General features: G+C 51.1%; 2 protein-coding genes across 2 annotated transcripts; both read right to left on the bottom strand.

The window, feature by feature from the left end:
* Window positions 1–246: 246 nt before the first annotated feature.
* On the bottom strand, window positions 247–4,517 carry barhl1a (BarH-like homeobox 1a). Its single transcript, XM_070963824.1, has 3 exons — window positions 4,151–4,517; window positions 2,814–3,015; window positions 247–439 (listed from the first exon to the last, which is right to left on the bottom strand). Exons 1-3 carry the CDS (start codon window positions 4,512–4,514, stop codon window positions 247–249), a joined length of 759 nt encoding a protein of 252 aa, XP_070819925.1. The 5' UTR covers window positions 4,515–4,517.
* A 5,102-nt stretch (window positions 4,518–9,619) lies between these two features.
* cfap77 (cilia and flagella associated protein 77) lies at window positions 9,620–20,682 on the bottom strand. The gene is made up of 6 exons (XM_070965244.1): window positions 20,490–20,682; window positions 14,551–14,653; window positions 11,903–12,134; window positions 11,725–11,830; window positions 11,375–11,476; window positions 9,620–10,060 (listed from the first exon to the last, which is right to left on the bottom strand). Exons 1-6 carry the CDS (start codon window positions 20,550–20,552, stop codon window positions 9,953–9,955), a joined length of 714 nt encoding a protein of 237 aa, XP_070821345.1. The 5' UTR covers window positions 20,553–20,682; the 3' UTR covers window positions 9,620–9,952.
* Window positions 20,683–21,710: the final 1,028 nt, after the last annotated feature.

The following is a 21,710-nucleotide window of genomic DNA, read 5'->3' as shown; positions in this document are numbered from 1 at the left end:
GTGCAAAATGGAGGTTACTCGTGTTCGCCATCGTCGTCCTTGTCGCAATGTGACATCACACCTGCTCGACCAATCACAATTGATTGCCTCCCACACCTGAAAGTAGCTGAACTTTGACTGTCTCCTCCTGAGCGGAGCCTAAATTTTGTCCCTGAGGCGGACGGAGGACGACGACAACGCTGACGACTATTTTATCTCCATGAGATACATGAACGCTGGTCGTCCGCTGGAAACCAGTCCTCCCAGTCAGCGGGGGTATGGTTCAGTGTGGGTCAGGACGCGGGGCAGCAGGGCAGGGTGCTGGGGGGCGTGGCTTCGGTACAGGTACAGGTCCAGTGCGGGCGGGGCAGGAGGGTACAGGTAGTGCGTGGGCAAGAACATCCTGCCAGCAGGCGCCAGCAGCTCCAAACCGACGGCTGACTGACGTTTCCACTTTGTCCTGAAGAAGAAAGAGACGGAAGAAAGAGAAGAAGAAGAAGAAGGAGAAGAAGAAGAGGAAGAAGAAGAAGAGAGAAGAAGATGATGAAAGAGAAGAAGAAAGAGAAGAAAGAAAAGAAGAAGAAGAAGAAGGAGAAGAAGAAGAAGAAGAAGAAGAAGAAGAGGAAGAAGAAGAAGAGAGAAGAAGATGATGAAAGAGAAGAAGAAAGAGAAGAAAGAAAAGAAGAAGAAGAAGAAGGAGAAGAAGAAGAAGAAGAAGAAGAACAGGTCAAGCTGAAAAATGAAACTTCACAATTTGACATTTCACGTTTTTTTCTGCACGATGATTTGATTCTGACGTATTCATGAGATCTTCATCTTCACTTCATCGCTGTCCTCCAGCCAATCACAGCGCAGGATTCTCACACGAAACAATACAAATAAATCAATAAATAAAAAATCTGCCTGAATGCTCTCTGTCCTCTGTCTTTTCTGTCCTCTGTCCTCTCTGCCTTCTCTGTCTTCTCTGTCCCTTCTGTCCTCTCTCTCCTCTGTCCTCTCTGTCCTCTCTGTCCCCTCTGTCCTCCCTGTCTTCTGTCTTCTCTGTCCTCTGTCCTCTCTGCCCTCTCTGTCTTCTCTGTCCCCTCTGTCTTCTCTGTCCTCTCGGTCCCCTCTGTCCTCTCTGTCTTCTCTGTCCTCTCTGTTCTTTCTGTCCCCTCTGTCTTGTCTGTCCTCTGTCCCCTCTGTCCTCTCTGTCTTCTGTCTTCTCTGTCATCTGTCCCCTCTGTCCTCTCTGTCCTCTCTGTCCCCTCTGTCTTTTCTGTCTTCTGTCCCCTCTGTCCTCTCTGTCCTCTCTGTCATCTGTCCCCTCTGTCCTCTCTGTCCTCTCTGTCCTCTGTCCTCTCTGTCATTCTGCACTAAAAGCTCCAGATTTGTTTCTTCATTAATTATTGATTATTAATTACAGCACACACAGTTGAATTATTGATCACACAGCGTTCATTATTAATCGGCAAATGTCTCACATGTGTCTGTCCACAGAGACGCTGAACACGGACGGATGGATGGACAGATGGACTAAAATGATTTGTGTTCATAGTATTTGACTCGTTGATTTTCTGGTCGTATTTATCAGACAGTGATTATGTCACCTGTTTTATACGGTGGCCCACAAGGGCAAACGCGCCGCAAACGGCAAAACGCACAAACAGGAATGATGCAAAGCCAAAAACACACAAACACATAAAACAAATGCAACAGAAAAACGCTGCAAGAGAAAAAATCTGCAATCACAGAAATGAAGCAGAAGCCAAAACTTACAAACACACAAAACAAATGCGAAAGAAAAATGCTGCAAATATCAAAACGCACACAACCACAAAACAACTGCAAGAGACAAACGCTGCAAATTCAGTCCACAGAACGGAAGTGCGCCTGCGGGACGGACCGGTCCTGTAGGACCAGACCATCACATACAACCGCTGCTGCCACTCAGTGCTGTTTGGCAGGTGTCAGCGCATCTCATCCATCACTCTCTGAACACTGAACTGAATTTCACACGTTTGCTTTTGTTTGTTTGTTTGTTTTGGTTTTTTTGCTGCTAACGTCATACATGTAGCTACGATACAGGACAAATGGTTCGGCATATTTTAATATTCATATAGGAATAATAGAAATTAATTAATTAATTAATTTATTCTGCTGTTTACATTCTGTTTATCTATTCACTCTCTATTGCACTCGTTATTATTTAGCTCTTGTTGTTTTCTTTATTATATAGACTATATTTTTCATTTCCATCTCTGCTGTAATCCAGAAGCCAAGCAACGACATTTCCAAAATCTCACTGCTGTGTTTTTTTGTGCAATGACAATAAAGGAAGTCTAAGTCTCTAAGTCTAATTACAGTAATAGAATATTCTGATGTAGCCTAGACTGCAACACACACACACACACACACACACACACACACACATACACACACACACTAATATATGATAGAGAAGCAACTATTTGAAACTATTTGAATAATTTGAAGAGACAATATATGATTAGGTTATATAGAAATATTTACATATATAAACAAAATACTGACTAATGAACACATTATATAAACATTATATATCTCTATAAAACATAACAATAGATAGAAGTTATATATCAGAGAAAATGAAAATATATATAAATATATATATATTTAGGATCAATATCATTCATATATACATATATAATAGATAAGCTGTGTGCGTGTGTGTGTGTGTGTGTGTGTGTGTGTGTGTGTGTGTGTGTGTGTGTATAATCAGAGAAAATCATTGTATATACATAATAAGACAGACAACGACCACAGACAGAAGAGCACCACACCACCCGTGCCGTCCCTTGCGGGCCCTGGTGTACCTGCGGTTCTGGTACCAGGTCTTGACCTGGGTGTCGCTGAGCTGCAGCGAAGCCGCCAGCTCCATGCGGTCCTGCACGCTCAGGTATTTCTGCTTCTGGAAGCTTCTCTCCAGCCTCGACAGCTGCTGGTCGCTGAACGCAGTCCGAGCCTTACGGGGTTTCTTCAGGCGGGCCGCCGCCGGGTCTGAGGCCCCGCCCTGCGCTGAGTGATTGACAGGTAGAAATGACATCACATCAGCCCTGTCAGGGGTTCATCAGCGAGGGTTCAAAGCCTCAAAACGAATTATTGAACAAGCAGAAGAACAAACGCCATCACAGATTTCAGGCGCCTCGTTCTGCGACGATCTAATCTGGATTTAGTCCAGACCACAAAGGGCCCCCCTGGTTTCAGCCAGTCCTGGTTTCAGGTCCTACAGAGAACCTGAAGGTTCTGATTGTGTTTGTAGAAACTGATGAAGACGATGAAGATGAAAGAACTTCATCATCGTCATCGCTGTCAGCTGCAGCTTCAAATCGGCTTCAGTCGTTTTCTTGATTTCTTTTTCTCTGAAGCTTTTGGAACGAAACGTCTGAGAGAATCCTTTTTTTTTTTGTGTCTCTGTTTGGATCAAACTGAACTGATTAATTTCAATAACGACACGTTCTCATCAATAATTAATGACAAGCTTCACATTTTGAATCGGCCTCCTGAATAAAACCATCGAACACGCAGAGCAACGAATCCAGAAATGGATTTATTCTCCTCCATCCATCAGTTTTTGTGACGAACGCTTTGTTTTATGAGCAAACAAACTGCTGAAACTTGATGAAGTTTGAAAAACAAATGCTGATTTCAAGAGAAACTCATTTCATTTTTAATTTTTCAGCCGATTTCAGTGTGAAATAATAAAGATGAGCCGCCTTGCACCATCAAAATATCACCTTCACATAATAATAATAATAATAATAAGAAGAAGAAGAAGACGAAGAAGAAGAAGAAGAAGACGAAGAAGAAGAAGAAGAATATGATCTAAGTTATTATTATGTCAGGAAGCTCAAAACGAAGTGAGATAAGAAATTAAATGTCTTCTTCTTCTTTAAATTAAAATAAATGAAGTGTGAAAGTATGAAAACATCTGAAAAAATTAAAAAGAAACTGGGAAGAAAAGCATGAATTATTCTTCATGTGAAACTTTAATATTGAATTTTAAAATCTGTCCTCTCACATATTAAACACATTCAGATTTAAACTCTCGTTTAGATTTTATTCTGCTTTAAATTAAAAAAGCTCTGTGAAGTGAAATGATGAGATGAATCAAACACATTTTCACCTGTTCTCATCTTTTAGGACTTCTTACCTCTGGACTCGCTGTCTGAAGAGGAGCTGCTTTTATCCTGAAAGTCTTCTTCCGGTCCGGACTGGAACGGCTCAGCTTCTAGCTCAGGCTGTGCCGGGTCAGCGTACACCCGTCCCGGGTCAGAGTAGGGCGGACAGTCCGCTAAGATGTCCCGGATGAAAAAGGAGGAGGTGGTAGCGCGGGGCTGGAGCTGCTGCAGGCGGGGAACGCGCTCTCTGAGCGGCGAAGGAGGCGCCGAGCAGCCGCTGCCGCTGCCCGGGCTGAGCTCCGGAGCGTCCGGCCGGGAGAGGAGCGCGCCGGGCGGCCTGAGGGAGAGCAGGGAGTCGATGCGGAACTTGGAGCAGCCGGAGGCAGAAACCTCCATCTCCGGCCGGACTCAGGTGAGTTTCCTCAGTCAGATGAAGAGTAGAAACATCCCAACAGAAAGATCAGAGGTCCGAGAGAAAGAACAGCTGAATGATGATTATTGATCCGGACTGAAAACTGAAGCGATCGATCAGATTTCAGCACCACGAAGAGAGGGAGAGAGAGAGAGAGAGAGAGAGAGAGAGAGAGAGAGAGAGAGAGAGGGGAGAGAGAAGAAATGAGAGAGAGAGAGAGGGGGGGGGGAAAGAGAGGAGAGAGAGAGAGAGAGGGGGGGAGAGAGGAGAGAGAGAGAGAGAGAGAGAAGAAATGAGAGAGAGAGAGGGGGGGGGGGAGAAAGAGAGGAGAGAGAGAGAGAGAGAGGGGGGGGGGGAGAGAGAGAGAGAGAGAGGAGAGAGAGAAAGAAGAGAGAGAGAGAAGAAATAGAGAGAGAGAGAGAGAGAGAGAGGGGGGGGGGGGAAAGAGAGGAGAGAGAGAGAGAGAGAGAGAGAGAAAGAAGAGAGAGAGAGAAGAAATGAGAGAGAGGGGGGAGAAAGAGAGGAGAGAGAGAGAGAGAGAGAGAGAGAGAGAAGAAGAGAGGGAGGAGAGGGAGAGGTTTGAGACTGTGTGTGTGAGATTGTGTGTGTGTGTGTGTGTGTGTGTGTGTGTGTGTGTGTGTATGTGTAACTTTGACTGACTGCTAATGGTCAGTTTTAACACCTGAACTCTTAAAGCTGCTGATGACTTCATCAGCTGAAGCTAACAGCTAACAAGCTAAACTACGTCTCGTATAATTTCCACGTAAACATGTAAAACCTGCAGAGGATCGAACAGAAGCACAAAGTGAACCAGAGATTTTCACGTCTGTCACAGGAAGACAGAAACCACACAGCTAAGCTAAAACAGTGCAGCCAGTCAAAGCTAGCAGGACACATAGCCTGGGCTAGCTTTAGCGAAGGCTAAATGTACCTAGCTGCTATCGCTGAAAATGTCCATGCTGGTCTCATTAATTCAAAATACATGAGGCAGCATCTAACACAGCTAAGCTCCTAAAGCTAACTAGCTTAGCAGAGTGACTAACTCCCATATTATGCATTAAATGCCTTAAACTGTGTATAATTTACTTATTTGAAAACAGGTATTAAAGGACAGACATGACACCAAACTGAACATCACGTTTTCATTTCAATGTTTTCATCTTGAATTTTGTGAAATCAGTAAAAAACAGTATTTGAATTATTGAAGTTTGATTCATCATCGTGCGCGTGCCTCACAGCAAGACGGTCGCAGGTTCGATTCCCGGGTCGGGTCGGGCCTTTCTGTGTGAAGTTTGCATGTTCTCCCCGTGCATGCGTGGCTTCTCTCCAGCTTCCTCCCACAGACCAGAAACATGCTCATTAGGTTTACTGGTGACTCTAAATTGTCCTTAGTGTGAGTGTGAGTGTGAATGGTTGTCTGTCTTGTGTGTCGCCCTGCGATCGACTGGCGACCGGTTCAGGCTGTACCCCGCCTCTCGCCCATAGACAGCTGGGATAGGCTCCAGCCCCCCCCCACAACCCCGAAAGGCATAGGCGGTATAGAAAATGGATGGATGGTTGATTCACCATCAGTGAGTTAAAATCACCAGAATGTAAAAAAGCATCAAATGAAGGCAGTAAACTTCCTGTGAAGACAAATGTGCCAGGATGTACGGAAAAGTTTTCAATGTGTGACTTAAACGATGCCGGCGGCGGTCAGCTAAAGGTCAGCTGAAGGTCAGAGGAGCGAGCAGGTCATGGGTTCGCTTCCCTGGACCTGCAGAACAGTGGCAGTTCTAGGGACGGGGCCACAGGGGCATTGGCCCCATCTGAAATCTAATTGGCCCCCTGAAGTGTCCCTGTCCTGTCACTCATCTGTCGTTTGGCTAGACAATGACAATCAGATTATAGGTGAATGCAATTCCATGCCCAACCGTTGGTGGCAGTAGTGCGCCAAACAGGCAGGTCCACCGTCAATGAAGCTGACAGAAGAAGAGAATCATCTGAACGAACGCAACGAGGATCACCCATGACAACGATAGCACAGGCGGGCTGGAGACGACACGAAGAACCGCTCGATGGCAGCCAACGTTTTGTAGAGACTGTTGTTGAAAGAAGTGGGATGCAGAGGTTCACTACACTTCTTGAGTTTGTAGTATTCCTAGAACCTTTCAAGGAGGTGTTTGACGAGCTGTTTAGGCTAGGAAGGATTGCCATTGTTACCCGTGAGCAGTGCCTCATGTGAGCGGAGCCTTGCAGCCCTAAATTTAATTAAAAACTAACTCAGAACAACAATGGCAGATAGTGGTTTGAATCAGCTTGGGGTCCTGAGCTTTGAGCCCCGACGGGCAAAGTCTTTAAATATGACTGAAGTTGTGAGACTTTTCAGTTCCTGTCATAAAAACTGCAGAATTATGCTCTTCTGAGATGAGCCAAATGTACAGTAGTCACTTGAATGGTCAGTTTAGAGCAGCACTGTCTGGATCTTGCCTCTGCCTCAAGTCGCTCGCATGGTACAAACTGACAGTGTTGAAGACAAGGTCATACTTGTCCAATGTAAGATAAAGAGTGCATGTTTTTGGAAACTATTTTATTTCCTTTGAAGTTGGTCACATCCTCAAATGTGAAATTGAAAATGAGTTACTGTCTACACTTTTTTAAGTTTGAAAAAGGTGTGACTGGGTGTGTGTTGGACAAATACTTGGCCCCTCTGTGACAAATGTGGCCCCTTGATGGCCCCATCTGCCATCATCTTGAGCCTCCAGGAGTGAAACAAAGTGAAGACAGCGCGCTCTCACTGAACCACCTGAGTAAATGAAGGTAAAAGTGACCTGAGAACAGCTCAAAGTCTCAAATGTATTTAGTGTTTTTCCTCATCAGCTTCAGTGATTTTTGTAAATATCTTCTTATTGTGGATCTGATGCAGCAACACATTTCACAGACTGGGAAATGCTCGAGGAACACCTGTTTGGAAATGAGGACCTGTCTAAATCTGACTTGAGGTCTGCTGTAGAGAAGCAATCGAGCTGATCTGCTGGTTGAATGTGTCTGAGCTGAACAGGAAGCTGATTTCTAAAAGTGTTTTGGTGGAAAACTCGGAATCAGATGAAAGGCAAGTTGGCACCACACGAGTGGCAGCTTGTTACAGCAGCTCCGTCCGTTTTCCTTCTGTCTGTCGAGTTTTTTCCATCACTCGTCTCCGTCGATCGTGCGTTCGTGTGGATGTACAACTGGTGAGACTTAGGATTTGTTTTTTTCTGCTTTGTGGATTACTTTCCTCAACTTCAGGAGATCCACTGAACTTTGAGTCCATTGTTTACACTCGGGAACAGCTGATCGTACTGGGCAACACGAGTGAACTCCCAGTGGAAAGACCAGAGATCCCAGAGGAAGTGAGGAGGAGGAGGAGGGGATACAGAGCTGAAGCGAAGTGCCGTGAGAAGAAAAGACGGTACAAACCATCCACACCGTCTGAGACCTCTCCCAAATAAGACAGAAGAGCTAACAGTGCTAACCCGACTGCAGAAGGAGTACCAGCAGTGCTGAATCTGTAGACTGGGAATGGGCAAATGAACTAAACCTGTTTTTCAACAGATTTGATTGTACCTGTGAGGAAAGCTACAGGCCCGGATGGCATCAGCTCCAGACTGCTCAGATCAGCTCTGCGGGTCTCTTCTGCACATCTTCAACACGAGCCTCAGTCTGGAGAGACTTCCAGCCCTGTGCAAAACTTCCAGTGTGGTTCCAGCCCCAAAGACTGGGCATCCCAGCAGGGAGACCAACCACTTCAGGCCAGTAGCCTTAACCTCCCACCTGATGAAGACCTTGGAGAGGATTATACTGAACCACCTCCGTCACCTGGTGGGCAGTGAGCTGGACCCCCTACAGTTTCCATATTGTCCAAGCATTGGTGTGGAGGACACAGTTTTCTATCTGCTCCATCGATCTCTTTCCTATCTGGAACATACTGGAAGCATGGTGAGGGTCATGTTCTTTGACTTCTCCAGTGCTTTCAACACGACCCAACCATCACTGCTCAGGGGGAGGCTGGAAGGAGCCGGCGTGGACTGTCACCTGGCTGCATGGACCATCGACGACCTCACCAACATGTGAGGCTTCGCGACTGCGTGTCTGATGTGGCAGTTTGCAGCACGGGGGCTCCACAGGGGACAGTGCTGTCCCCTTTCCTCCTCAGCCTCTACGCATCGGACTTCAGACACAACACCGACAGCTGCCACATCCAGAAGGTCTCTGATGATACAGCCATCGTTGGACGTGTATCACAGGGGTACAAACTGGAATACAGTCAACTGGTGTGGACTGAACACCTGCACATAAGCGACAAAGGAGATGGTGGTTGATTTCCAAAGGAATGTACCACAGATTACACCAGTGGACTTCCAGGGCTCGGACATTGAGATCGTGGGGGATTACAAATACCTGGGTGTTCACCTCAACAACAAGCTGGTCTGGACAAACAACACTGATGTCCTGTATGGGACGGGCCAAAGTCGTCTGCACCTGCTTAGAAGACTGAGGTCCTCTGGACTGTGGAGGACACTGTTAAAACATTTTAGGACTCTGTGGTGGTATCTGCAGTCTTCCATACAGTGGTCTGCTGGGGCTGTGGTAGCTCTGAGAGGGACAGACGTAACAAACTGGTCAGGAGAGCCGGCTCTGTCCTCTGTGCCCTCTGGACACCATGGAGGAGGTGGGTGAGAGCAGGATGTTAGCCAGGCTGACATCGACTGCTGCATCCGGTCTGTACGAAAGAAGCGGCCACAGGTCCTTCATCCAACAGCCTCCAGCATCATGTGATGAAGCTCTGTGACGATGCTTCTTTCTCAATCCTACATAAACCTGTTTTGGATTTGGACTTCTGTTCAAAGCTAACATCTGCTCACATTTATCCGTTTCACCTGCTGTAATTTCAAAGTTGAATGTTTCTCCCAACTCATGCAGGAACTCTGTTTATTATCCATGTTATCAGCTCTATTCTTATAAACTGTATGTATTGTGCATATACATAAACCCAGTGTTTCTCAAGTGACAACACGCCATGTCAGTACTTAGTAGTAGTTTTTCTAATAAGACTACCAGCAGCAGGATTAACTGCCATTAACTTTTATTTTTTATAATCTGTAAAAATGTACACAGATGTTGTTTCTTCTATTCTGCTCCTTATATACTTCTATATTTTTATTATGACCTCTTTATGTCACCGCGCCTGCTTTCTGTAACCTGTTGGCTTTAACGACTAAATGTCCCTGATGTGGGATCAATAAAGTCTTATCTTATCTTATCTTATCTTATCTTATCTTATCTTATCTTATCTTATCTTATCTTATCTTATCTTATCTTAAGAAGAACAGACTGAAGCTTCACGGTTTTTGTTTGTGCTGATGTTGACGTCTTCTGTGGTTCAGTGTGTTTCCTCCTCAGCTCAGTCCAGACCCTGAACGCCTCTCCTGGACACAGAGTCTACCTGATGAGTCCTGACAGCCTGAGGACGAGCCTCCGGGTCCCTGAAGGTGTCCAGAGCAGGAGGAACCTGAAGAGGAGGACAGAGGAGGTCATGTGTTTGTTTGTTGTAGTAATTCATCCAGTGTTCAGCGCAGGAAACAAGATGACACTGGACAGGAGGAGAGGACGAGGACAAAGACAAGAAGACATAGAGATGGTGGACAGAAACGTAACAATAAGCATCAATATCACTGCATGAGGAGGAGAGAGGAGGTGATGGAGAGGAGAGAGGAGGTGATGGAGAGGAGAGAGGAGGTGATGGAGAGGAGCGAGGAGGTGCTGGAGAAGAGAGAGGAGGTGATGGAGAGGAGCGAGGAGGTGCTGGAGAGGAGAGAGGAGGTGATGGAGAGGAGCGAGGAGGTGATGGAGAGGAGCGAGGAGGTGATGGAGAGAGGAGGTGATGGAGAGGAGCGAGGAGGTGATGGAGAGGAGCGAGGAGGTGCTGGAGAGGAGAGAGGAGGTGATGGAGAGGAGCGAGGAGGTGATGGAGAGGAGCGAGGAGGTGATGGAGAGGAGCGAGGAGGTGATGGAGAGAGGAGGTGATGGAGAGGAGCGAGGAGGTGATGGAGAGGAGCGAGGAGGTGATGGAAAGGAGCGAGGAGGTGATGGAGAGGAGCGAGGAGGTGATGGAGAGAGGAGGTGATGGAGAGGAGCGAGGAGGTGATGGAGAGGAGCGAGGAGGTGATGGAAAGGAGCGAGGAGGTGATGGAGAGGAGCGAGGAGGTGATGGAGAGAGGAGGTGATGTCTGTCCTCCATTTTTAGGACATTGTGCCACATGTGGAAAAGGTGTCGGTCCAGATCGTTTGACTTTCAGAAACACGAGACCGTAGCCGCCTCCTCCTCACATGGCAGTCAACAGCCTGCCAACACCACCGTGACCACCAACACTGTCACAACCACCTCCTCCTACACCTCCCTCCTCCTCCTCCTCCTCCTCCTCCACCTCCACCTTCACCTTCACCTCCTCCTCCTCCACCTCCACCTCCACCTCCACCATCACCATCACCTCCACCTCCACCTCCGCCTTCACCTTCACCTTCACCACCTCCTCCTCCTCCTCCTCCTCCACCTCCACCTTCACATCCACCTCCCTCCACCTCCTCCTCACTTCTTCACTGTCACATTATTGTTGCCTCCTGTTCTTCATCACCTGTTTTCTGTCACTGTCATGGAGAATGTTTTGGTTGTATGTGAGGGTCACCCTCTCTGTTACTGACCATCCAAACCACAACTGGAATCAGCAGCAGGTGTGTGAACAGGTGTGTGAACAGGTGTGTGAACAGGAGTGTGAACAGGTGTGTGAACAGGTGTGTGAACAGGTGTGTGAACAGGTGTTTGTACCTGTGTGAAACGAGGCAGTTTGAATGGAGTCTGTGTAACAGGCAGAGCTCTGCTCCTCCTCAACAGGCTGCACCTGGTGTCTGGAATACCACCTGGTTTCACCTGTACACACACACACACACACACACACACACACACACACACACACACACACACACACAGAGTGTGTTCTCACTGTATTATAGGAACAAAAAGGATTCTTCCTCTTTTCACTGTTAAAGTAAGAGAGCACGTGTGTAAAACACACACACACACACTCACACACACACACACACACACACACACACACACAGCAGGCAGGCTGTGGGCGTTCGAGCTTCTCTCTCTCTCTCTCTCTCTCTCTCTCTCACCCTCTGCAGCTGTTTGTGGTTGCTGGTTTGATTCCCGCTCAGCTGTTGGTCGAGCCAGCGGCGAGCGTACTGATGAGAGAGGAGGTGTGACAGAGGAGACGACGCCCTGATGGAGACATCGATCAGAGGTTCGCTAATCACCATCGATCGATAATCAGCCCGTGGAGGTGTTTCTCACCTGTTTGTGACTCCAATGTCGGGCACCGCCGGGCTCCGTGAAGCCCCGCCCTCCTTATGTTTGGGGGCAGGGTTCTGGGTCCTGGCCACGCCCCTCCGGGCCCGGTACTGACCCAGCTCTTTGGACGTCACCAGACCGGACTTCACCGCGTCCCGGTTCAGAGACACAAAGTCAGGAGGGACCGGTCGAGCGGAGTCTGCACACCTGGACTGAACCGTCCAACTGGACAGAACTGACACAGCACAGGTACACGGGCACCACGTCACAGACTACATCTCCCAGCAGGCCTCGCTGCTCTCTGCTCTGCTCTGCGGGCTCTTGTTGTTCTTGTTCTTTTGTCTGATTTGATCAGCAGAGACACAGAGTCTGTCCGTCACTGCTGATCTGGAGTCAGACGCCTTAAAAACTCAAACACCTGAACACTGAAGGAACAACGAGGCCGATTCAAGAACAGAATTTTAAAATCAAGGAAATCAAACAGAATGTCCTCACAAAGAGTGTGTGTGTGTGTGTGTGTGTGTGTGTGTGTGTGTGTGTGTGTGTGTGTGTGTGTGTGTGTGTGAGTGACAGCTGTGATTGTTGCCTGAGGGTGTGTTTCCTTCATGCAAACAAACTGTGACAGCTGACCGCTGCTAAACCTCAAACACACACACGCACACACACACACACACACACACACACACACACACACACACACACACACACACACACATCAGTGATGTTCTGGAATGCTAACGAACGTGTTGCTAAATGAGCTCAGTTATTTTGAGTGAAATATTTCTGCAGGTATTTCATGAATTCACATCCTTTACTGTAGTAAAAGTACTGCACTCAAATTTGATTGAAGTAAAAGTATGTGAGTATTATTAAAGTCTTAAAGTACTCGTGTGTGAGTAAAGTGTTCCTGTCAGAGTGTTTGTCTCTGCTGTCTGTGGATTCATGTTCATGTGTTCATTCATGTTCCTGCTGCGTTCATGTGTTCATTCATGTTCCTGCTGTAGATGTTCCAGCTCATTGAACTCCTTCATCTCCTGTTGCTGCTTTAATCCTCATCAATGCTTTGCAGCGCGGCGTCCTGTGAGAACCACGTATCTCCAAAAACAGGCTGTTTTCATCTTCGTGACGATGCTTTTTCAGCCTCTTCATTGGTCAATTGGCCTGTTGGATTTAGGGTGCTTTTCATGACGTTGAATTGTGCCTCCTCGTCTCCTCTCTCCTTCGTCGACCCGGAAGTCGTTTCCCCTCCGCCATGATGAAGGATCTTCCAATTGCTTAAATGCACCTGAAGGAGACGAGGAGCGAGGAGAGAGGAGGCTTCTGAAGGAGATCAGAGTGAGGACACACCGGTGTATCCTACGAAGTCTTTATTATTTAAGGGGCGTGTCGTATGTGGCACACGTTTGAATCATGGCGGGAGCAGGTCTTCACAAATGTCATCCTGATTCTTGTTTCAACTGTGTCCTTTTAACAACTGTCTCTGTCACCAAGAGATGAATGAAAATTCTTGGTATATTACGGTTTTTTAAAGCGAGGCTACAAGGCTGTTGGTTTAATCTACCGCACAGCCGTCCTCTGTTACGCCTCTAACGGCATTTAATTGAAACCTCATCAATAGCAATCAGGAGTAGAACAGTCTGTAGTGGAGGAGACGAGGAGACCAATTTATGGAATGAAAGCACCCTTAGTCTGTGTGTGTTTGCTTCCTGTCACCTGACAGGACGTCTGTGAGTTCCTTGCTCTCGATTGGTTCGTTCGCAGTTTTGTGTTTCATCGTCACTCTCAGATTCACTTCAGGCTGCTTCGTGTTTTTTGTGGTTTCTCTTTTGTCGCCTTCCAGCACTGCAGGTGTGTGTTCATAGCTAATGCTACATGCTAATGTGATGGGGTGCTTTTCATTCCATAAATTGGTCTCCTCGTCTCCTCCACTCGCTTCCTCTCCTCACGTCTTAGCTCCGCCCAGCGAGGACATGAAAGAGGGATGCGAGGAAGAAACGTGAGGACGGAGGAGACGAAACTCCGAAATGAAAAATCCTCGCTCCGCAGCGTCAGTCCGAAGCGACGTCACTGACTGATGACGTTTGCACAGCTGTAAAAGCTGTAAAACGTGATATTATGGTCAGATCTGCAGTCACACTGTTCTACTCCTGATTGCTATTGATGAGGTTTCAATTAAATGCCGTTAGAGGCGTAACAGAGGACGGCTGTGCGGTAGATTAAACCAACAGCCTTGTAGCCTCGCTTTAAAAAAAACGTAATATACCAAGAATTTTCATTCATCTCTTGGTGACAGACACAGTTGTTAAAAGGACACAGTTGAAACAAGAATCAGGATGACATTTGTGAAGACCTGCTCCCGCCATGATTCAAACGTGCGCCACATACGACACGCCCCTTAAATAATAAAGACTTCGTAGGATACACCGGTGTGTCCTCACTCTGATCTCCTTCAGAAGCCTCCTCTCTCCTCGCTCCTCGTCTCCTTCAGGTGCATTTAAGCAATTGGAAGATCCTTCATCATGGCGGAGGGGAAACGACTTCCGGGTCGACGAAGGAGAGAGGAGACGAGGAGACGAGGAGGCACAATTCAACGTCATGAAAAGCACCCAGCGTCTGTGTTTTTGTGGTTGTTGACAGTGGGCGGGACTTACCCTCTGCCACGCCTCCGTCTCTGTGCGAGCTACTGCTCATTCCAAAAGTGAAACCTAGACCAGGACCTGACAGACCTCTGGACCTGGTCTGACCAAGGGGGGCCTGCACAGGAGGGAGGACATTGTCATGGACACTCACACTGTCTGCTTTCACCTCATTTTGGTGGTGCCTTCAAGGACTCTTTGACTTATGCTGACACACAGAACAAAGCTTTTCTCAACAGGATGATTTCAGTGTTTATTTCCTGAACGTCATTGAATGCACCATCAGGGAGCTCAAACTGCATCGACACACATCTGGATTTCACTCTTTTGGTGCTTAGAGCAAACAAACAGCTGGATGCAGCATCATTATGTCCAATTAAAGACAGAAAGACAGGAAGCATCGTTTGACAGCGAGGAGGAAAAGAATGAAAGTCATCGTTTAGAAATCCTGCAGTTCAGAGTCAGAGTGACTGACCAGAGTCAGAGCGACTGACCACAGCCAGAGCAACCGACCACAGCCAGAGCGACCGACCGGAGTCAGAGCGACCGACCACAGCCAGAGCGACCGACCGGAGTCAGAGCGACCGACCGGAGTCAGAGCGACCGACCACAGCCAGAGCGACCGACCGGAGTCAGAGCGACCGACCGGAGTCAGAGCGATCGACCACAGCCAGAGCGACCGACCGGAGTCAGAGCGACCGACCGGAGTCAGAGCGACCGACCGGAGTCAGAGCGACCGACCACAGCCAGAGCGACCGACCGGAGTCAGAGCGACCGACCGGAGTCAGAGCGACCGACCACAGCCAGAGCGACCGACCACAGCCAGAGCGACCGACCGGAGTCAGAGCGATCGACCACAGCCAGAGCGACCGACCGGAGTCAGAGCGACCGACCGGAGTCAGAGCGATCGACCACAGCCAGAGCGACCGACCGGAGTCAGAGCGACCGACCGGAGTCAGAGCGACCGACCACAGCCAGAGCGACCGACCGGAGTCAGAGCGACCGACCGGAGTCAGAGCGACCGACCACAGCCAGAGCGACCGACCGGAGTCAGAGCGACCGACCACAGCCAGAGCGACCGACCGGAGTCAGAGCGACCGACCGGAGTTAGAGCGACCGACCACAGCCAGAGCGACCGACCGGAGTCAGAGCGACCGACCGGAGTCAGAGCGATCGACCACAGCCAGAGCGACCGACCGGAGTCAGAGCGATCGACCACAGCCAGAGCGACCGACCAGAGTCAGAGCGACCGACCACAGCCAGAGCGACCGACCACAGCCAGAGCGACCGACCGGAGTCAGAGCGACCGACCGGAGTCAGAGCGACCGACCACAGCCAGAGCGACCGACCGGAGTCAGAGCGATCGACCTCAGCCAGAGCGACCGACCAGAGTCAGAGCGACCGACTGGAGTCAGAGCGATCGACCACAGCCAGAGCGACCGACCAGAGTCAGAGCGACCGACCGGAGTCAGAGCGATCGACCACAGCCAGAGCGACCGACCACAGTCAGAGCGACTGACCAGAGTCAGAGCAACTGACCGGAGTCAGAGTGACCGACCACAGCCAGAGCGACTGACCGGAGTCAGAGCGATCGACCACAGCCAGAGCGACCGACCAGAGTCAGAGCGACTGACCGGAGTCAGAGCGATCGACCACAGCCAGAGCGACCGACCACAGTCAGAGCGACTGACCGGAGTCAGAGCAACTGACCGGAGTCAGAGTGACCGACCGGAGTCAGAGCGACCGACCGGGGTCAGAGCAACCGACCGGAGTCAGAGCGACCAACCACAGCCAGAGCAACCGACCACAGCCAGAGCGACCGACCGGAGCCAGAGCGACCGACCACAGCCAGAGCGACCGACCGGAGTCAGAGCGACCGACCGGAGTCAGAGCGACCGACCACAGCCAGAGCGACCGACCGGAGTCAGAGCGACCGACCGGAGTCAGAGCGACCGACCACAGCCAGAGCGACCGACCGGAGTCAGAGCGACCGACCGGAGTCAGAGCGACCGACCGGAGTCAGAGCGACCGACCACAGCCAGAGCGACCGACCGGAGTCAGAGCGACCGACCACAGCCAGAGCGACCGACCGGAGTCAGAGCGACCGACCACAGCCAGAGCGACCGACCGGAGTCAGAGCGACCGACCGGAGTCAGAGCGATCGACCACAGCCAGAGCGACCGACCGGAGTCAGAGCGATCGACCACAGCCAGAGCGACCGACCAGAGTCAGAGCGACCGACCACAGCCAGAGCGACCGACCACAGCCAGAGCGACCGACCGGAGTCAGAGCGACCGACCACAGCCAGAGCGACCGACCGGAGTCAGAGCGATCGACCTCAGCCAGAGCGACCGACCAGAGTCAGAGCGACCGACTGGAGTCAGAGCGATCGACCACAGCCAGAGCGACCGACCAGAGTCAGAGCGACCGACCGGAGTCAGAGCGATCGACCACAGCCAGAGCGACCAACCACAGTCAGAGCGACTGACCGGAGTCAGAGCAACTGACCGGAGTCAGAGTGACCGACCACAGTCAGAGCGACCGACCGGGGTCAGAGCAACCGACCGGAGTCAGAGCGACCAACCACAGCCAGAGCAACCGACCACAGCCAGAGCGACCGACCGGAGTCAGAGCGACCAACCACAGCCAGAGCGACCGACCGGAGTCAGAGCGACCGACCGGAGTTAGAGCGACCGACCACAGCCAGAGCGACCGACCACAGTCAGAGCGACTGACCGGAGTCAGAGCGATCGACCACAGCCAGAGCGACCGACCAGAGTCAGAGCGACCGACCACAGCCAGAGCGACCGACCACAGCCAGAGCGACCGACCGGAGTCAGAGCGACCGACCACAGCCAGAGCGACCGACCGGAGTCAGAGCGATCGACCTCAGCCAGAGCGACCGACCAGAGTCAGAGCGACCGACTGGAGTCAGAGCGATCGACCACAGCCAGAGCGACCGACCAGAGTCAGAGCGACCGACCGGAGTCAGAGCGATCGACCACAGCCAGAGCGACCGACCACAGTCAGAGCGACTGACCGGAGTCAGAGCGATCGACCACAGCCAGAGCGACCGACCACAGTCAGAGCGACTGACCAGAGTCAGAGCAACTGACCGGAGTCAGAGTGACCGACCACAGCCAGAGCGACTGACCGGAGTCAGAGCGATCGACCACAGCCAGAGCGACCGACCAGAGTCAGAGCGACTGACCGGAGTCAGAGCGATCGACCACAGCCAGAGCGACTGACCACAGTCAGAGCGACTGACCACAGCCAGAGCGACCGACCACAGTCAGAGTGACCGACCGGAGTCAGAGCGACCGACCGGGGTCAGAGCAACCGACCGGAGTCAGAGCGACCAACCACAGCCAGAGCAACCGACCACAGCCAGAGCGACCGACCGGAGTCAGAGCGACCGACCGGAGTCAGAGCGACCGACCACAGCCAGAGCGACCGACCGGAGTCAGAGCGACCGACCGGAGTCAGAGCGATCGACCACAGCCAGAGCGACCGACCGGAGTCAGAGCGACCGACCGGAGTCAGAGCGACCGACCACAGCCAGAGCGACCGACCACAGCCAGAGCGACCGACCGGAGTCAGAGCGACCGACCGGAGTCAGAGCGACCGACCACAGCCAGAGCGACCGACCACAGCCAGAGCGACCGACCGGAGTCAGAGCGACCGACCACAGCCAGAGCGACCGACCGGAGTCAGAGCGACCGACCACAGCCAGAGCGACCGACCGGAGTCAGAGCGACCGACCGGAGTCAGAGCGATCGACCACAGCCAGAGCGACCGACCACAGCCAGAGCGACCGACCACAGCCAGAGCGACCGACCACAGCCAGAGCGACCGACCACAGCCAGAGCGACCGACCGGAGTCAGAGCGATCGACCACAGCCAGAGCGACCAACCACAGTCAGAGCGACCAACCACAGTCAGAGCGACTGACCAGAGTCAGAGCAACTGACCGGAGTCAGAGTGACCGACCACAGCCAGAGCGACTGACCGGAGTCAGAGCGATCGACCACAGCCAGAGCGACCGACCAGAGTCAGAGCGACTGACCGGAGTCAGAGCGATCGACCACAGCCAGAGCGACCGACCACAGTCAGAGCGACTGACCGGAGTCAGAGCAACTGACCGGAGTCAGAGTGACCGACCACAGTCAGAGCGACCGACCGGGGTCAGAGCAACCGACCGGAGTCAGAGCGACCAACCACAGCCAGAGCAACCGACCACAGCCAGAGCGACCGACCGGAGTCAGAGCGACCAACCACAGCCAGAGCGACCGACCGGAGTCAGAGCGACCGACCGGAGTTAGAGCGACCGACCACAGCCAGAGCGACCGACCGGAGTCAGAGCGACCGACCGGAGTCAGAGCGATCGACCACAGCCAGAGCGACCGACCGGAGTCAGAGCGACCAACCGGAGTCAGAGCGATCGACCTCAGCCAGAGCGACCGACCAGAGTCAGAGCGACCGACCGGAGTCAGAGCGATCGACCACAGCCAGAGCGACCGACCACAGCCAGAGCGACCAACCGGAGTCAGAGCGACCGACCGGAGTCAGAGCGATCGACCTCAGCCAGAGCGATCGACCACAGCCAGAGCGACCGACCGGAGTCAGAGCGACCGACCACAGCCAGAGCGACCGACCACAGCCAGAGCGACTGACCGGAGTCAGAGCGACCGACCAGAGTCAGAGCGATCGACCACAGCCAGAGCGACTGACCGGAGTCAGAGCGACCGACCACAGCCAGAGTGACCGACCGGAGTCAGAGCGATCGACCACAGCCAGAGCGACCGACCACAGCCAGAGCAACCGACCAGAGTCAGAGCGATCGACCACAGCCAGAGCGACTGACCGGAGTCAGAGCGACCGACCACAGCCAGAGTGACCGACCGGAGTCAGAGCGATCGACCACAGCCAGAGCGACCGACCACAGCCAGAGCGACCAACCGGAGTCAGAGCGACCGACCGGAGTCAGAGCGACCGACCACAGCCAGAGTGACCGACCGGAGTCAGAGCGATCGACCACAGCCAGAGCGACCGACCGGAGTCAGAGCGATCGACCACAGCCAGAGCGATCGACCACAGTCGACCGACCGACCGGAGTCAGAGCAACTGACCGGAGTCAGAGCGACCGACCACAGTCAGAGCGACTGACCGGAGTCAGAGCAACTGACCGGAGTCAGAGCGACCAACCACAGTCAGAGCGACCGACCACAGTCAGAGCGACCGACCACAGCCAGAGCGACCGACCGGAGTCAGAGCAACTGACCGGAGTCAGAGCAACTGACCAGAGTCAGAACGACTGGCCGGAGTCAGAGCGACCGACCACAGTCAGAGCGACTGACCAGAGTCAGAGCAACTGACCGGAGTCAGAGCGACTGACCGGAGTCAGAGCGAATGACTCAGCTGGCAGTTGATCAACAGCTGATGAAATGTCGATCTGTCGATGTCAAAGAATGGTGTCCTCCAGCCAGCTGGCTGGAGTCAGAGCGACCAACCAGCTGGCTGGAGGACACCATTCTTTGAGGACAGAAATGATGAAAGTCCTTTCCAACAGCATTTCTCTAAACTTTAATAAGCCAAAGTGGACATCTCAGTCAACACTGCAGTTTTTCAGGTCATCTGTGGTCTGCTGCTCTGTTCTTGATGCTTGAGTCTAACATTGGTTTGTCCTGAGGCCTGGACCTGGAGTGGGTCCCTGTATGACGACAGCCCTCAGATCAGTTGAAGCTGTAATCCAGATCAGACCTAAAGTCTGAACCCCCTTCAGAAACTCTGAGTCTCTGCTGCCACCTGCTGCTCACCTGAAGGTCCTACACTCAGGCAGTTAAAGGAAGTGATGAAGGAGTTTGTTTGTTTGTTGTTTGTTTGTACGCTGATCTCTTTGTTTACTGTTTGTTCAACAGGAAGTGATTCTGTGTTCACGCAGTGTGTTCGTTTACCTTGATGAGCAGCGGATTGGTCAGCATGGAGTCTCTGACCACGCCCACCCTCGGTGAAGACATGCTTCCTCTGTGACTGATGAGGAAGACTGGTGATGAAGAGCAGAGTGAAGGTTTTCTGTGACAGCAGTTATGAATACTCTTTAGTACTGCAGTACTACAGTCAGAGAAGTGTACCGCAGTAAAAACATGGAGGACGATGGAGAAGAGGAGTCAGCAGGAAACAGCCAACTCAAGGTCCACTTCCAGCTCCGCGGGCTCTGATTGGCCATCAAGGTTTCAGCCTTCGTGAATGAGACAACGGTGGAGCGCGCAGCTGCTCACCTGATGAAGACCATGTGACACAGCTGGAACCCCTCCAGGTAAGTGGACCTTGAGTCAAGTCTGTTTTTAACTGACGTGTTTTTGTTTTAAATCTCCGAACGTGACGCTGGTCATTAAAATCCTCTTAGCAGGTTTAAATTGACGTTTCTGGATTTGTGGATCAGTATTTTAGATTAAACGTTCGGACGGACTGAAGGAAAAACATCATTCGATTGTTTCTGGAAACTTCTGACATGACGACAAACCGATGAATGAATGATGTTTTACTCCTTTCTGTTGTGACGTCAGACAGAAGTTTCTGTTTCCTCCTGTTAATCAATAATGTTCCAAACAGTTTGATCAATAAATAAATAAATGAACAAACCCTGATGAAGATTTCTGTCTGCTCACAAACGTTTTTAACACGTTCACCTGCAAAGAAAATGACGACGACAGGTAACGATCACCTGTGTCTGCTGTGTCCGCGGTGTCCAGCTGCTCCGTTGCTATGGGAACAGGACGCAAACTTTAACGTTAAGCTGCAGCAGCACAAAAAAACAGTTTGGCAGACAGCGTGGGGTATGACGCCCCTCCCCTTTGATTTAACAGTTAATCTGGAGATTATTATTATTCTTCTGATAAAGTTTTTACGGTGCAACACAAACACGGAAGAATTCACGAGCCGCCTGCAGGGGGCGGGAGAGAGTAATGCTGCATTTAGGGACCGTGGGAAAACAACCGAGTTGATGAAAGGACGTAAGATGGAAGCACAAAACTCTTTGTCATTTGGTACTAAAATAAAAAGAAACTGAAGACAAAGCTCTCAGCTGTAACTACAGCTCACTTGGTTGTGTTGCGATCATCAGTTGAAGCTCTTTTTTTAATTCCTTTGTCTTTGAACAACACTTCCACTTTCAG

Source organism: Chaetodon trifascialis, chromosome 6 (genome assembly GCF_039877785.1).
Source record: "Chaetodon trifascialis isolate fChaTrf1 chromosome 6, fChaTrf1.hap1, whole genome shotgun sequence".
NCBI classification, from domain to species: domain Eukaryota; kingdom Metazoa; phylum Chordata; class Actinopteri; order Chaetodontiformes; family Chaetodontidae; genus Chaetodon; species Chaetodon trifascialis.
Note: the sequence above shows the minus strand (reverse complement) of the source record. Positions and strands in the feature narration are given on the sequence as shown.

Coding starts and splice junctions, on each gene's coding strand:
- barhl1a (XM_070963824.1), bottom strand. CDS start 4,514: ATGGAGGTTTCTGCCTCCGGCTGCTCCAAGTTCCGCATCGACTCCCTG. Junction 3,016..4,150: donor TTCAGACAGCGAGTCCAGAG/GTAAGAAGTCCT, acceptor TCAATCACTCAG/CGCAGGGCGGGGCCTCAGAC. Junction 440..2,813: donor ACCTGGTACCAGAACCGCAG/GTACACCAGGGC, acceptor TTTCTTCTTCAG/GACAAAGTGGAAACGTCAGT.
- cfap77 (XM_070965244.1), bottom strand. CDS start 20,552: ATGTCTTCACCGAGGGTGGGCGTGGTCAGAGACTCCATGCTGACCAAT. Junction 12,135..14,550: donor AGACGGAGGCGTGGCAGAGG/GTAAGTCCCGCC, acceptor GTGCTGTGTCAG/TTCTGTCCAGTTGGACGGTT. Junction 11,477..11,724: donor ACCACAAACAGCTGCAGAGG/GTGAGAGAGAGA, acceptor GTGTGTGTACAG/GTGAAACCAGGTGGTATTCC.